General features: G+C 42.3%; 1 protein-coding gene across 2 annotated transcripts in view; it reads right to left on the bottom strand.

Moving 5' to 3' along the window:
* The window catches only part of enpp2 (ectonucleotide pyrophosphatase/phosphodiesterase 2), a 175,225-nt gene that overhangs the window by 55,977 nt on the left and 101,968 nt on the right, over positions 1-17,280 (bottom strand). For both annotated transcript variants that reach the window (XM_060921389.1, XM_060921390.1), the window contains exons 9-11: positions 12,824-12,879; positions 11,789-11,854; positions 11,378-11,450 (exon numbers count right to left, since the gene is read on the bottom strand). In XM_060921389.1, the coding sequence (XP_060777372.1) occupies positions 11,378-11,450; positions 11,789-11,854; positions 12,824-12,879 (195 nt within the window). The remainder of the gene's footprint in view (positions 1-11,377; positions 11,451-11,788; positions 11,855-12,823; positions 12,880-17,280) is intronic.

The following is a 17,280-nucleotide window of genomic DNA, read 5'->3' as shown; positions in this document are numbered from 1 at the left end:
AGATTCACGCAGTCTTCTCTGAACAGTTGATGTTGAGATGTGTGCTACTTGAACTCTGTGAAGCATTTAGGTGGGCTCTTATCTGGGGTGCTGTTAACTTGTGGTTTCTGAGGCTGGTAACTCTGATGAACTTATCCTGTGCAACAGAGGTAACCCTAGGTCTTCCTTTCCTGGGGCGGTCCTGATGAGAGCCAGTTTCATCATAACATTTGATGGTCTTTGTGACTGCACCTGAAGATACTTTCAAAGTTCTTGAAATTTTTCGGACTGCCTGACCTTCATTTCTGAAAGTAATGATGGACTGTCCAGGGCTCGAATTTTTTTTTTTCCACCAGCCAGCCGGACGAGTTACCTTCCAAAGTAACTAGCCAAACAGAAAATCAACTAGCCAAAATTTGTTCATGTATGAATTTTACTTGTCAAAAATAACAAAAGAGAGTAGTTACCATTGTTCATGACTAATGTGCATTTATTTCAAGACCCGAGTATTTTGATACTGTTGTTAAATACATAAATGAGAACAACACAGAACACCATAATACATCAACAAATAATAATATATTGGAAAACTTGGCAACTTGGTGTATGAGTATTGAAAGCAAATATACTTACTATCATGACTATAGCACCCAAAATATGTCCAACATGCTTTCTGTATTTAACCATTTATGAGAAAGCAAGCATTAGGAGCTTCATATTGACTAGGAATCAACTTGAAGAAAATTATTCCATAAAAGTCGTATCGCAGCCAAGGCCTACCCTGCTCCCACGTTTGCTTACAAGTCCTGTCATTTCTCCTCTTCAGACCGAGGTCGCTTTGTCCCTGTCTCTGGCGGTTTCTGTACACCTTTCAGAAAATTCCACATCGCACCGTAGCTTTGGCAGATGTAGATGTAAACATCAACAAAAACACATGTTTAAATGGGCGATAATGTGGCCACATTTATTGAATTTGATAACGTGATGTGGCAGCGGGGGCATGGCCAAGCGTCGGTCTGTGAATGGAGGGCGGAGTCAGGGAAGGTAAGTGGTGGAATCCTTGCACCTGATGGTTATTACCTGTGTTTGTGTGTCTTCCCCAGTGACCACGCCCTTTAAAAGGAGAGGAGAGCAAGGAGCTCTCTCTCTCTCCCCAACCAGAACGTACGTACGTACGTACGTGTGCGCGCGCGCGCACGCGCGTGGCTGGGAAGTGATAAAGGGCTGAAAAGCTAGCAATAAATAGTTCATTGAGAACTCAGTTCTGGCCTGCCATGCTTCTATGCTCCACCCACCGGGTCCAATACTACACGTGAATACCGCAATATTCAACGAGATGCGTTATATGCATGCGCAGTAGTGAAAAAAACAACAGCCTGACTCGTACACGATATGATTTGGAATTCTTCGGTAGTTTCCGTCCTGCCGATAAACACATCGATTAACACAGACACGGCACACGCTTAATATGTGGTGGCTTTAGTTGACGGTGTGTCTGAATCTTCGCTTCATATATATATTTTTTTATTTTCAACTAGCCAGCCGGGCTGGCTAGTGACAGGAATTACCCGCCAAATGAAAAATTAAGTCACCTCGGGCGACCGGACCACCGAGAATTTCGAGCCCTGCTGTTGTTTTTCTCTACTTAGTTGAGTAGTTCTTGGCATAATATGGATTAGAACAGTACTCAAATAGGGCAATTCACTGTATACCAACTCTACCTCTTCACAACACAACTGATGGTCTCAAGAGGTCAAGAAATTCAAGAAATTAACTCTTGACAAGGCACAGAATAGAATAAAAAGCCTTTATTGTCATCACACAGAGTATAATGAGATTCAGAGCTGCTCCATAAAGTGCACACACACATAGAATAAAAAGAAAAGGTATGTATAATATACAAAATACAAAAACTACTATTGAACTACTAGCTACTATATACAGACACATTTGTATAGGTCCTGCATGGAGCACAGTAGATAAAACCTTAAGGGCAAGTAAAGTGGCTGATAGTAGCAGCATCCAGTGGTGTGCAACCATGTGTAACATTATAATTACAGTTCAAGTATATTGGCATTATAATTACAGTATATACATATATATATTCATATACATATACATACACACACACATATATATATATATATATATATATATATATATATATACACACACACATATATACATATATACATATATATATACATATATATATATATATATATATATATATATATATATACACACACACACACATACAGTTCAAGTATATTGGTATCAATACTCCAGTAGTATAAGTAAAGTGGCTAGTGATGGCAGCATTCAGTGATAAGGTGACATTTGTATTGACAGTGCAAAAAGACATGATGCAATACACACACACACACAAGCATACACAAAGTTACCTTTTGAACAGTTCACAGGTAGGCCAGTTCTCAAAGTACCAGTTCCTCAGTGCAGACTGGAGTTGAGTATGGTGACTGCTTTAGGAAAGAAGCTGTCCCTGAGTCTGTTTGTTCTGGCCGGTATGGACCTGTATCGCCTGCCAGAGGGTAGCAGGTTGAACAGATGGAAGCCAGGGTGGGTGATGTCCCTTATGATGTTTTTTGCTCTGTTCAGACATCTAGATTTGTAGATGTCAGTTAAGGAAGGCAGAGGGCTGCCGATGATCCTTTGTGCAGTGTTGGTCACCCTCTGCAGCCTCTTACTGTCAGCCACTGTGCAGCTAGAGTACCACACTGACACTGCGTAGGTCAGCAGACTCTCTATGGTGGAGCGGTAGAAGGTCACCAGCAGGCTTGTGCTCAGTTGCTCCCTCTTGAGCACTCTGAGGTAGTGTAGCCGCTGCTGGGCCTTCTTGACCAGGGCTGACGTGTTGGTTGACCAGGAGAGGTCAGCAGAGATGTGGACACCCAGGAATTTGAAGGTCTGCACTCGCTCAACACACTCGCCGTTGATATACAGGGGGGCAGGGGTAGCACTGTTCCGCCGGAAGTCCAGGATGAGTTCCTTTGTCTTAGAGATGTTCAGTGCTAAGTTGTTGGTTGCACACCACCTCTCCAGGTTCAGGACCTCATCTCTGTAGGCCTCGTCGTTCCCCCCTGTTATCATCCCCACCACTGTTGTGTCGTCAGCGAATTTGACGATGATGTTCTCTGGGTGGGTTGCGCTGCAGTCATATGTGTAGAGCGAGTACAGGAGTGGGCTCAGCACGCAGCCCTGCGGTGAGCCAGTGCTGAGGTTGCGGGCAGATGAAAGGTGGCAGCCCAGCTTCACCTGTTGGGGTCGGTTGATTAGAACGTCTTTGATCCAGGAGCAGGTGGATGATGGGAGCCCCAGGCTGGTTAGCTTGGGGATCAGGATGTCCGGTATTATGGTGTTGAAAGCTGAGCTGTAGTCGATGAAGAGCATTCTGACATAGCTCCCTTGTCTCTCCAGATGGCTCAGCACAGAGTGGAGAGCAGTGGCTATTGCATCCTCAGTCGATCTGTTAGGCCTGTATGCAAACTGGTGGGGGTCCAGGGTGGGGGGGAGACAGGTTTTTATGTGGTGCAAGACCAGTTTCTCAAAGCACTTCGTTATGACGGGGGTGAGTGCTACGGGGCGGTAGTCGTTGAGGCTGGCTGTGGGTGACTTTTTAGGGACTGGGATGATGGTGGCAGACTTCAAACAGGTCGGGATGATGGCTTGTTCCAGTGACCTGTTGAAGATGTCCGTGAAGACCTGTGCAAGTTGGTCAGCACAGGCCTTGAGCACCTTCCCTGGTACGCCATCCGGGCCAGTTGCCTTCCTGGGGTTTACGGCCCAGAGCACCCGTCTCACATCCTCAGGCTCGACCTTCAGAGTGAGCGGGGGAGTGCCAGTGATTGCTGTCGGTTGAAGTGGGGGTTGGGGTGGAGTGCTGGGGGGAGGTGTGAGCTGTAGTGGGAGCTGGAGAGATGGTCCGGGGAGTGGTTTGGCTGTGTGCTGCGCCTGAGCTTCAAAGCGGGCGAAGAAGCTGTTCAGCTCCTCCGCAAGTGCCGCATCTGAGTCCCCGGCTGACACAGCACAGTCCCTGTAGTTTGTTATTGCCTGAATGCCCTGCCACAGCTGCCTGGGGCTTGTCAGCTGCTCCTCAATCCTTCTCCTGTGGTCCGCTTTGGCTGCGCTGATGCCTTTCTTCAGGTCGGCCCGAGTCCTACTGTATAGCGTTCGGTCGCCGGATCTGAAGGCTGCATCCCAGGCACGTAGGAGTGCACGGACCTGGCCGGTCATCCATGGTTTCTCATTCGGGAACACCCGAATGGTCTTTACCACGGTGACCGTGTCAATGCAGTGCTTGATGTAAGCTAGCACTGCATCCGTGTATGTGGCCAGATCCTCATGATGGAAAACTTCCCACTGTGTTCGTTCAAAGCAGTCCTGGAGTCAGGGGAGGGCGTCGTCAGGCCAGGTGGTAATTGTCCATCTTTGTGGCTTTGATTGCCGGCTGAGGGGGGTGTATGCGGTGGGTAGGACCAGGAAGAGATGGTCAGACTGTCCGAGGTGGAGGAGGGGAATAGCTCTGTAGGCATGTTTAAGGTTGGAATAAACATGGTCCAGAGTATTTACTCCCCTCGTTGCACACTTCACATGTTGGTAAAATTTAGGCAACACCGTTTTGAGGTTTGCCTTATTGAAGTCTCCTGCAATGATGTGCGCGCCGTTTGGGTAGGCTCGCTGGTGGTTGTTAATGTTGTTTGCGAGCAGAGAGAGAGAGCGGTTTTGACGTTAGCGTCCGGTGGTATGTAGACTGCAGTGATGATAACAGCTGCTAGCGCCCTCGGCAGAAAGAAGGGTCTGCATCTTACGGACATGAACTCTAGGTCAGGAGAACAATGCTTGTCTAAGACTGTACTGTTGTTGCACCAACCTTCATTCATGTAAACGCAGAGCCCCCCTCCTCTGTTTTTCCCGGAGTCGCTATTCCTGTCCCACCTGTGTAGCGTGCGGCCTGCTAGCTGCACCGAAGCATCGGGGATTAGCGGTTGTAGCCATGTCTCCGTTATAACGATTGCACAGCATTCACGAATGTAGCGGTTACCAGCAAGCGGTAATTCCAAGTCGTCCGTTTTGTGTACCAGGGATCTAGCATTGGAAAGATAGAGGCTTGGTAGCGGAGGTTTGAGTGGCTGTTTCCTGAGCTTGTTCAGCAGGCCCGCTCTGCAGCCTCGTTTTTGCTTCCTCTCGCGTCTCCGCCTCCTTCGTCTGCCAGACCCGATAACAATCCACGGAGACCCCGGTGCCCTCGCTATCTCCTCCGGAATGTTGTAAGCGCGATGAAAGTCGTTTGAAATGATCATTTCTTGCCGAATGCCGATGTCTATCAGATCCATATGGGTGTATCTTGTGTTGAAGTCCGTAGGTGACGCGAAACAAACAGTTATAACACACAAAAAATACAAAAACGTGCACTTGAAAGGAGAGCTGTAAGCCGCTGCGTCCTGACACGCCGCCATCTTGGAAGCTGTAAACTGAAAGCCATTCCAGGTGACTACCTCGTAAAGCTGACTGAGAAAATGCCAAGATGTGCAAAGCTGTCATTTAAGCAAAAGGTGCCTACTTTGAAGAATCTAAAATATAAAACATATTCTGGTTTGAGTAACACTTTTTGGTTTACCAAATAATTCCATATACATTTCTTCATAATGATGACTTTAGTATTAATCTACAATTCAGAAAATTTTTAAATAATGAAAAGCCACTGAATTAGAGGGCATTTCCAAACTTTTGACTGGTACTATTATATATATTACCATATTTTTATTTACACACACACACACACACACACACACACACACACTTGCATCTCAAAAAAATTAGAATATTGTGAAAAAGTTCAATATTTTCCATCAGTTATTTAAGAAAGTGAAAATGTTATATATTATAGACTCATTACACAAACTAAAATGTTTCAAGCATTTTTCTATTTTAATTTTAATCAGTATGGCATACAGTACAAAAACAAACAAAAAAAACCCATCTCAAAATATTAGAATATTTCATTTCGAGTTTGAGTAAAACAGTATGAACACAGTGTATCTCTCGGTCTAGTTCAGTACACACAACCACAATCATGGGGAAGACTGCTGACTTGACTGTTGTCCAGATGATCACTGATGCCCTCCACAAGGAGGGTAAGCCACAAAAGGTCATTGCTGAAAAGGGTGGCTGGAAAAGGTGCACAAGCAACAGGGATGGCTGCAGTCTTGAGAGGACTGTCAAGAAAAGTTGATTCAAGAAATTGGGAGAGCTTCACAAGGAGTGGACTGAGACTGGTGTCAGTGTATCAAGACCCATCACGAACAGACATCTTCAAGAAAGGGGATACAACTTTCGCATTCCTAATATCAAGCTACTCCTGAGCCAGAGACAATGTCAGAAGTGTCTTATCTGGGCTGAGGAGAAAAAGAAATGGACTGTTGCTCAGTGGTCCAAAGTCCTCTTTTCAGATGAAAGTACATTTTGCATTTAATTTGGAAATCACGGTTCTAGAGTCTGTAGGAAGAGTGGAGAGGCACAGAATCCAAGGTGTTTGAAGCCCAGTGTGATGTTTCCACAGTCGGTGATGATTGGGGGTGCCATGTCATCTGCTGGTGTTGGTCCACTGTATTTTATCAAGTCCAGAGTCAACACAGCCATCTACCAGGAGATTTTAGAGCACTTCATGCTTCCATCTGCTGACGAGCTTTTTGGAGATGCTGATTTCCTTTTCCAGCAGGACTTAGCACCTACCCACAGTGCCAAAACTACTACCAAATGGTTTGCTGACCATGATATTACTGCGTTTGATTGGCCAGCCAACTTGCCTAACCTGAACCCCATAGAGAATCTATGGGGTATTGTCAAGAGGAAGATGAGAAACACCCGACCCAAAAATACAGATACGCTGAAGGCCACTATCAAAGCAACCTGGGCTTCAATAACACCTCAGCAGTGCCACAGACTCCTCACCTCCATGCCACACCACATTGATACAGTAATTCATGGTAAAGGAGCCCCAACCAAGTATTGAGTGTATAAATGAATATACTTTTCAGAAGTTGGACATTTCTGTATTGTAAATCCTTTTTTGACTGATCTTAGGGAATATTCTAATAATTTGAGATACTGGATTTCTGATTTTCATGAGCTATAAGCCATAATAATCAAAATTAAAACAAGAAAGGCTTTAAATATTTCACTTTACATGTAATGAATATAGAATATATTAAAGTTTACCTTTTTGAATTAAATTATGAAAAAAAAGGAACTTTTTCATGGTATTCTAATTTTTTGAGATGCACTAGAGTGTATATATATTTTACATAGGTAGTCGTCGACTTACGACCTATGCAACTTACGACCGATCGACTTTACGACCGTCTGGTTACAACTGGCCTCTCGCCACGCACGCTGCTCAGTGTGAGCAGTATCCCGGTGCAGTAAACTTCTCCCGTGTCCGTTTGTGTTGGTAATTACGGTTTCTTTCGAAAGAAACAAACAATTCAAACGAGGCTTACAATGTTTATGAAAACAGCAAATCCTCCCGCCAGCCCGAGCACTGCAACAGCTGATGACGTAGACGACCCACAGCCAAGCCAGCGGTCACCAAGTTTTGTATTTTGCTATGTTTTACATTTGTATTTTGGTATGTTTCAAACTAAAATGTTTTCTATTTGTCACACCTGTATTTCATATTTTTTGTTTTGCACATATTAAACGAATTTTACTGTACACATTGTAGTATGCAGCGTTTGACTTAAACCAAATAATGAGCCAAGGTAATGAAATAAGAAAATGTTGATAAAATAAGACTTTAAGATGATTACAATATCATTACACATCACAATATACTTACGTTCATTTAACATAGGCCAACTTACGACCAGATCGGTTTACGACCGGTCAGTCGTAACCAAACGCAGTCGTAAGTCGACGACTACCTGTATACATATATATAATGAAACTTTGAATATATGGAATGAATCCCCGAATATATTGAATGAAATTTTGAATATATGGAATGAATCCCCAAATATATTGAATGAAACTTGGCTGACGTCATGAAGGCACTGCCACCGTCCTGCAGCAAAATTGAGTCAGTCGGCTCGGGATTTGGTTGCGGCTATTTTAAACAATAAAGACATTGTTAACACTCTGGCGAATGCTTGTGGTTTTATTAGTGTTTACTTATTTTATGTGCAACGAAGCTACGGTGATGGTCATTTCCCTCGTGGATCATATTTGTATAACGGTATTTTCTGTATATAAAACTAATTTGTAAAATTTTGTTTGTCGAGTTTTACAGCATTTCTCAATATACTCTAATACTCTCCTCTGAGTCAGAGTTTTTCTTGGGACCTGTTGTCTATCTGCCGAGCTGTGGGAGCGGGGGCAGAATACAAAGTTTCATTCCATATATTCAGGGTTTCATTCCATATATTCAAAGATGGGCGGCACGGTGGTGTAGTGGTTAGCGCTGTCGCCTCACAGCAAGAAGGTCCGGGTTCAAGCCCCGTGACCGGCGAGGGCCTTTCTGTGCCAAGTTTGCATGTTCTCCCCGTGTCCGCGTGGGTTTCCTCCGGGTGCTCCGGTTTCCCCCACAGTCCAAAGACATGCAGGTTAGGCTAACTGGTGACTCTAAATTGACCGTAGGTGTGAATGAGAGTGTGAATGGTTGTCTGTGTCTATGTGTCAGCCCTGTGATGACCTGGCGACTTGTCCAGGGTGTACCCCGCCTTTCGCCCGTAGTCAGCTGGGATAGGCTCCAGCTTGCCTGCGACCCTGTAGAACAGAATAAAGTGGCTAGAGATAATGAGATGAGATATTCAAAGATTAATTTCCTGAATGGCATGCCATTTTATATACAACCCCGATTCCAAAAAAGTTGGGACAAAGTACAAATTGTAAATAGAAACAGAATGTAATGATGTGGAAGTTTCAAAATTCCATATTTTATTCAGAATAGAACATAGATGACATAAATGTTTAAACTGAGAAAATGTATATCATTTAAAGAGAAAAATTAGGTGATTTTAAATTTCATGACAACAACACATCTCAAAGTTGGGACAAGGCCATGTTTACCACTGCGAGACATTCCCTTTTCTCTTTACAACAGTCTGTAAACGTCTGGGGACTGAGGAGACAAGTTGCTCAAGTTTAAGGATAGGAATGTTAACCCATTCTTGTCTAATGTAGGATTCTAGTTGCTCAACTGTCTTAGGTCTCTTTTGTCATATTTTCCATTTTATGATGCGCCAAATGTTTTCTATGGGTGAAAGATCTGGACTGCAGGCTGGCCAGTTCAGTACCCGGACCCTTCTTCTATGCAGCCATGATGCTGTAATTGATGCAGTATGTGGTTTGGCATTGTCATGTTGGAAAATGCAAGGTCTTCCCTGAAAGAGACGTCATCTGGATGGGAGCATATGTTGCTCTAGAACCTGGATATACCTTTCAGCATTGATGGTGTCTTTCCAGATGTGTAAGCTGCCCATGCCACATGCACTAATGCAACACCATATCATCAGAGATGCAGGCTTCTGAACTGAGCGCTGATAACTTGGGTCGTCCTTCTCCTCTTTAGTCCGAATGACACGGCGTCCTTGATTTCCATAAAGAACTTCAAATTTTGATTCGTCTGACCACAGAACAGTTTTCCACTTTGCCGCAGTCCATTTTAAATGAGCCTTGGCCCAGAGAAGCGCTTCTGGATCGTGTTTAGATACGGCTTCTTCTTTGAACTATAGAGTTTTAGCTGGCAACGGCGGATGGCACGGTGAATTGTGTTCACAGATGATGTTCTCTGGAAATATTCCTGAGCCCATTTTGTGATTTCCAATACAGAAGCATGCCTGTATGTGATGCAGTGCCATCTAAGGGCCCGAAGATCACGGGCACCCGGTATGGTTTTCCGGCCTTGACCCTTACGCACAGAGATTCTTCCAGATTCTCTGAATCTTTTGATGATATTATGCACTGTAGTAGATGATATGTTCAAACTCTTTGCAATTTTACACTGTCAAATTCCTTTCTGATATTGCTCCACTATTTGTCGATGAAGAATTAGGGGGATTGGTGATGGGAAGAGTCCCATCTTTACTTCTGAGAGCCGCTGCCACTCCAAGATGCTCCCTTTATACCCAGTCATGTTAATGACCTATTGCCAATTGACCTAATGAGTTGCAATTTGGTCCTCCAGCTGTTCCTTTTTTGTACCTTTAACTTTTCCAGCCTCTTATTGCCCCTGTCCAAACTTTGAGATGTGTTGCTGTCATGAAATTTCAAATGAGCCAATATTTGACATGAAATTTCAAAATGTCTCAATTTCGACATTTGATATGTTGTCTATGTTCTATTGTGAATACAATATCAGTTTTTGAGATTTGTAAATTATTGCATTCCGTTTTCATTTACAATTTGTACTTTGTCCCAACTTTTTTGGAATCGGGGTTATATAAGTAGAGTAAAAAGTCTCTGTCAGCCAACAACCAGTCTGTCCAAAAGGATCCAAAGGATACCACGAGTCCCAGCAGTGTAGATATAAATAATATAGAATAGAAAAATTTCACTCTGACACCCAACTTTTGAACATTATTAAAAATTTATTCTCGACAAACGTTTCGTCCTTCACCCTTCTTCAGTGTCAAAAAAACATGGTGCTATGGGCGTGGTCTTATATATACAAATTTGTGAATTCTATACACTTCAAAATAAAAGACAGAAAAAATAAACTATTAATTACACAATTTAATAATTCAATATTATTAAAATTTATTAAAAAGAATGCGATTTTTAGATTTATATTATTTTCGCTTGTTTAACCCATAAGGGGCTAAAGTAAACAATTGCGACATCCAGTACGCTTCCCTATTTAGAAGCACATTGTCTAAACTATCTTGAGCAGCGTTAACTATTGTTTCTATACAAATATAATACACACACACACACACACACACACAGGTAGTCGTCGACTTACGACTGCGTTTGGTTACGACTGACCGGTCGTAAGTCGGCCTATGTTAAATGGACGCAAGTATATTGTGATGTGTAATATTGTAATCATCTTAAAGTCTTATATATAAATAAAAATACACACACACACACACACACAGGGGATATTACAAGTAGCGTGAAGATATGAAGTTCATCTTCTCGTCTTGAAAAATATATCGCTCATTTGCTGCGCTAACTCGTGATATATATTCACCACTCAAAGATACACTTCATATCTTCATGCCACAGTGTAATATCCTTGCTCATATAAGCTGAGCTTACAGCTGCTGCCTGTGAATGTGTACTAAATTCTTGTATTCTGAAAGAACACAAGGAGCATGAAATGCTCACGTTTGTCTGTGGGGTTGAAGATGTAGGTTTTATTGCAAGTTGTACTCACCTCAGGGCTCTCAGGTCCGAATTTGTGGCCGTAGGCATCCGTTGGCTCAGAGTGCATGGCATAAACATAGGGCCTGTGAACACATACCAATTCACTTGTGAGTGTTCAGTCCAAACAAGACGGCAAACAGCCTGGAGAAAAGTACAAATATTTCCAAATATGTAAACCTGGACAGAAAATATAAAAGTTTCAGTTTTTGCATGGGCAAAATCAGATTCCTGTAATCATACTTTCAAAACAATTAAGGATGTTACTCTCGTAAATGGCAACAAATGCCAATGTGATGTGACTTCAGTCAGTGGGAGACTCATGCTGGACTTCTACAGCCAAACAGACAAAATGTTCTGCATGCTGGTGTTGCTATTAAGCATTAATAGCCAATTAATTTGTTCATACTGCAGGAGCACTGACCTCTCTGCATCAGGGAGATGAAGCCACTGGAGCATGGTCAACACTCTCCTTTCCAGTGGAATCACGCTGCAAACACACACACACAAAACCAGTCAAAATTTGACACACTTTCTAATTTAATGGTTATTTTTATTATTAATTTAAATAAATAAATAAATAAATAAATGAATAAATAACACACTTCATGTCTTAAGATCTTGGATTATCTTTCATTCTTGGTTCTAGGTCTCTCTGCATATTCAGATGCTTATAACTTCCTTACAGTCAGATCAGCATATGATATTCAGACGTACGCATTCCCAAAAAATAAGCCATCTTCATCTCTTAACACACCTACCAAAGCATGATTTAATTTCTACCTAAATCCATGGCACAGGAAGTGGGCTTTGAATAGTAAGTGAGTCTCAGAGTAACTTACAAGTCAGAAGCTGCACGGGCCATACTTTGTGTATATAAGTGATTTTCGCACAAATTGCAACCAGGACATGAGAGGAGTCTTTTTCCTCACTCATGCATAAACCCAAGCTGCCCATATTTATGCATGGAAATAAGGGTCTAGTCTAATAGGCCTCTGTGTGCAGACCTATTTTATGCAAGCTTGGGGGTTTGTTTGGCATGTTCTTTGAAAACGTCCATGGTGTGGTCGAGCATCAGCTGTGGGTGGCTAGGAGTCCAGTAGGACTGGTAGGTAACACATGAGTTTCACCTGTTTGATTACTGGCAATTTACTTTGGTGTGCTTTGTGTGTTTTTTCAGAGAAAGAACCTAGTAAATCAGAGAGCTGAGATATCCAGTGCTCTGTTTGTGAGAAATAAATGAAACTACAGTAAACCTTGGAGTTGTTAAGCCTGTCTCCTAGTTCCTCTTTCCCTAACCTGCGAGTGTGTTACATATGGTTAAGGCATTCTGTTTGGCTTTTCAGTGAAACTTGTTCAAGGAAACACTGGTGTTGGACATATTTGCAGGGTTTGCACATGTCCAGGATGGGGATAAGGTTACAAAGGGAACTCAAAGGAAGAGCACATTCAAACTTACATAGGCCAGAAGAAAGTACCAGCCTTCACTCCCTGCTTCACAGCAGTTATCCAAATCTGGAAAGCAGAAAAGGGAATCAGTCATTTTTTATTTTGCATTTTTAAAAGAACAAAATAGACCCTGAAAATTCCCAGATAGCACTTTGAGTTTGGAATATATACATAGATTCATCATGAAGAATTGATATAAATAAGTAACTGCGCCCAACATATGCCGTGTTCAGGGCAAACAATTTATTTAAAAAAAAAAAAAAATCAGAATGTGTTTGGCTGTGCAAGTTTGGAATAATTGTCAGTAATATAACTGTACAAACCCAAATCAAAAAGTTGGGACAGTATGGAAAAATGCACATAGTCTTTTGGGCAGAAAAGATGGGCAGAGGATCTCCAGTTTGTCAACAAATGTGAGATTATTAAAATGTTTAAAAACATGCTCCTCAAAGAAAGAGATGAAGGAATTTGGATATTTCACTCTCTATGGTGCATAACATCATTAAATGATTCAAGGAATCTGGAGGAATTTTGGTGCATACAGGGCAAGGGTGCAAGCCTAAACTGAACACTTGTGATCTCTGATCCCTCAAACAGCACTACATCAAGAACCATCATTCATCGATAGCTAATATAACCACATAGGCTAGGGAATACTTTGGCAAACCTTTGTCAAGCACTACAATACAGATTTACATCCAGAAATGCCAGTTAAAACTTTACTGTGCAGAAAGGAAGCCTTATGTTAATTGTGTCCAGAAGTGCCACTGACTTTTCTCTAGGCTCAGAGGCTTCAGACATGGCCCATCACACAGTGGAAACATGTATTGTGGTCAGACGAATCAGCATTCTAGGTCCTGGAAGAAATGGACACAGTGCTCCAGATCAAAAGCCAAAAAAATGACTACCCAGACTGTTACCAGCAACAAGTCCAAAAGCCAGGGTCTATCATGATATGGGGTTGTTAGTGTCCTTGGTAAAGGTAACTTGCACATCTGTGATCGCAGCATTAAAGTACATCGAGATTTTGGAGCAACATATTCTGCCTTCAAGACATAATTTCCAGGACAATCAAAATCAAAAATGTCATGGTGGTCCAGTAGTTAGCACTGCTGCCTCACAGCAAAAAGGTTCCAGATTCAAACCTCATGGCTGATGGGTGACTTTCTGTGTGGAGCTTGCATGTTCTCCCCATATCCGTGTGGGTTTCCTCCCACTTCAAAGGCATGTAGATTAGGTAAAAATTGTTGAATGTTGCTCTGGATAAGAGCATCTGCTAAATGCCTGGAATGTAATGTAAAGCCAAGTTGTTGACCTCCATGCAGTAAGCCCCGGAAACTGACTTCAGTCTGATTTGAAGATAGGCAAAGAACACCACCAGAGACCGTAACAGCAGCAGCAACTGCCTACCGAGGCATCACTATGATCTCCAATGTAACTCAAGTCAGCAGCCTGACGCCGACCTGGAACATGTGCCCTCTTCAGGGCAGGCAACAACCACTGTCATACAGGAGAGCATTACTCTTCTGCAACTTAACCCTCTGGAGTCTGAGGGTATTTTCTGGCACTCTAATGATTTTGGCATACTCTGATTTTGTCATCAATTTCAACAAATCTAAGCAGTATTTTCAAAGTCATATGACTTTTGTATTCAGCACAAGTTCAGCTACAATAATATCTATATAGTGTGTACAATATTGTACTTTAAAAAATAACAAATGAAGCTATTATAAAAAAAAGTTTTAAAACTGTGTTGGAATGTGTGAAAACATTACTTTACCCATTGTGACAAACCATTTTGATCTACCCATTGTGACAAACATTTTGATCATGTGAGGTGATTCTGTTCAGTCTTAGGAATGTATCAAACACAACTTAAATCTGCCCCATTGATTTAGACAGTTAACTGACCATCAAAATTTATGTTCTATTGTTTTGGGATAAAGGGTTGGCAGTGTGAGGGGTATTCAATGAGAAGAGTAAAACATTCCATTCAGTGACGAATGAAACCCCCTCCCATTGCCAACTCTTAACCCCATCAGGTCAAGTGATCAAAACGGTTCATTACAATGGGTAAGGTAATGTTTTTCACACATTCCAACACCGTTCTAAAGCTGCTTTTTACAACAGCTTCATTTATCTGGTATTTGACTTTATTTTGGTATTTGACTATTCAGTGTCTCTTGAAATTAACTCTTGTACTATTTTACTCTGTTCAGAGCCACAGCCTACTGTGTTACTCAATTACTCCAATTTTGCTCCCACTCCAAATTTTACTCTCAAAACTCAAATTAGAGCAAAATTAACTATTTTTGAGGAAAATGCTTTTAACTCTGAAAAATTGCTCAGTCATTTTCCTGTGTATGCACTACAGTGCACACATCAACTGATATGCTCATAAGAAATCATCTAGAAGAAAATATTTACACTTACTCAAGTTGATCTTCGGCCAGATCGGGCCAAAGTATATTTATTTAAAAAAAAGCTCTGTTCATCAGTGTTGCAGTTCTCAAGACTGAATTGAATCACTACCCTGAATCATTGATTGAATCGCTGTCCTGAATCATCCGAGGCGCATAAATCCACGTACCATCTCGCAACAAGTTTTAGCTCCAAATAGCCTAAACTATGACTGATATATTTTATCCTGTTTACGGTGGGCATTCCCACTGTGAAAGAGAACCAACTCAAAGCGAAAGAGGGAAAGTGATGATCATGCCATTACCATGTGAATAGTATCTTATGAATGCGTAAGTGGGTGCTCAGGGCTCCAACTCTGGTGTGACCGAGTAAGGTAACACGTTTCATCTAATTTAGGTAATTTAAAAAATAAAATATTTGGCAGTGGGCACATAGGAAAGTGTAAAGTATAAAGTGTGTCAATATGTTTATCATGCTTATGATAAAAACTTGATATTTATCTAAATACATGACCTACTCATTCTAAATGTGCTAAGCTTCACTGGCAAAGCTCTCAACCCCAGAGGGTTAAAATGTTGAAGGTCATACTAAAGCCAGGATCAACAAAAATTTGGTACAGACCCACACACCCACTGCAGTTTCTCTCCAGGAGAACCACATTATTGAGAGCTCCTGCCTGAAGATCCTGGGCCTCTCCTTGACCACACATACCAGTTGTGATGAGCCACCTTTGTCAGGAATTCATCAAAGTGGATTTCTCTAGCTACCTCCCCACCGGACTCCAGCGTGGAATGGGCAGTCACACAAGTTGAAGGCATTACCATCATCAACAAGCCCCCACATTACTGGCTTCAACGCTACTCCATCCCTGCATTTGCCCCACCTTGCATCTATGCTGTACATTTCAATTGCCTTAGTACCGCCTGGGACTACAGTTCAACTAACCCGGACAGCAATGCACTTGAGGACTGGGACTGAGTTTCTGGCATGCATCTGTTATACAATCCCAAACAACCAAACAGCTTCCACTTGGGCAGGTGGAATACTACCTCAAACCCTGACCTGGCCTTCACAAACCTGAATAGCCCTGAACCACACTGCATCATCTAGGATCACTTCCTGTAATCACAACTCAGGCTGATCATCTCTGAAAACCCTATTGCATCAGTTCCAAACAAACCAGTGAAGAGACTGAACTTCTGTAAGGCTGACTGGGCTCAGTTCAAAAGCCTTGTGGACTCCGAACTAGACAGCCTTCCCTCCCCAAATTCTGTTGACTTGGAACATGCATATTCAGCCCTTTGCCAACTTAAAGTAGTGAAGAGTACCATCCCATGTGGCTTCCGTCAGCAGTACATTCCCACCTGGGACAAGAAATGTGATTCACACTACAATGAATTCCTGTGTGCTGACCCTGGAGGCATAGAGATAGCTAACAAGGCTATCGACCTAACGGACTGCCTCAACAAGAAACACAGACAGCAATGGGAGAAAACTGTACAGGTAGTCGTCGACTTACGACCTATGCAACTGATGACCGATCGACTTTACGACCGTCTGGTTATAACTGGCAAGTGTTTCCCAGCTGAGCTAGCTGAGCATACGACAGTTTCCACCCCAGCTCCCGGCAGCGCCCAGCATCCAGCCAATGTTGCCAGATACTGCTGACGGTTTCCAGCCCAAAATATGTTCAAAACCCGCCAAAATGCACTTAAAACCGCCCAATCTGGCAACACTGCATCCAGCCTCTTCTATTACGTGTGCAGTGTTTCGCTGGACAAACAACAAGCGAGCTACACCGCGCGTACGGCTTAACCAGATCTTGTACTATAACGTGCACAGCTGGTAATCAAAGTAACTTTCACTTTTCTGTTGTTACACTGTTCTGTGTCCAATGTCCAAAATGAAAAGTTAGTTTTCAATTGTTCAGTTAAAAAAAAAAAAGTAATTAAAACGATTGTGTTGTTGAAATGATGTTTGCAATTTATTTATAATCAAAAACTGATACAGGTGGATGAAAGAGTGATAGTGTGATAAAAAAGTACT

This window comes from Neoarius graeffei, chromosome 5, assembly GCF_027579695.1.
Source record: "Neoarius graeffei isolate fNeoGra1 chromosome 5, fNeoGra1.pri, whole genome shotgun sequence".
NCBI classification, from domain to species: Eukaryota; Metazoa; Chordata; class Actinopteri; order Siluriformes; family Ariidae; genus Neoarius; species Neoarius graeffei.
This window is presented reverse-complemented; position numbering and strand designations above follow the sequence as displayed.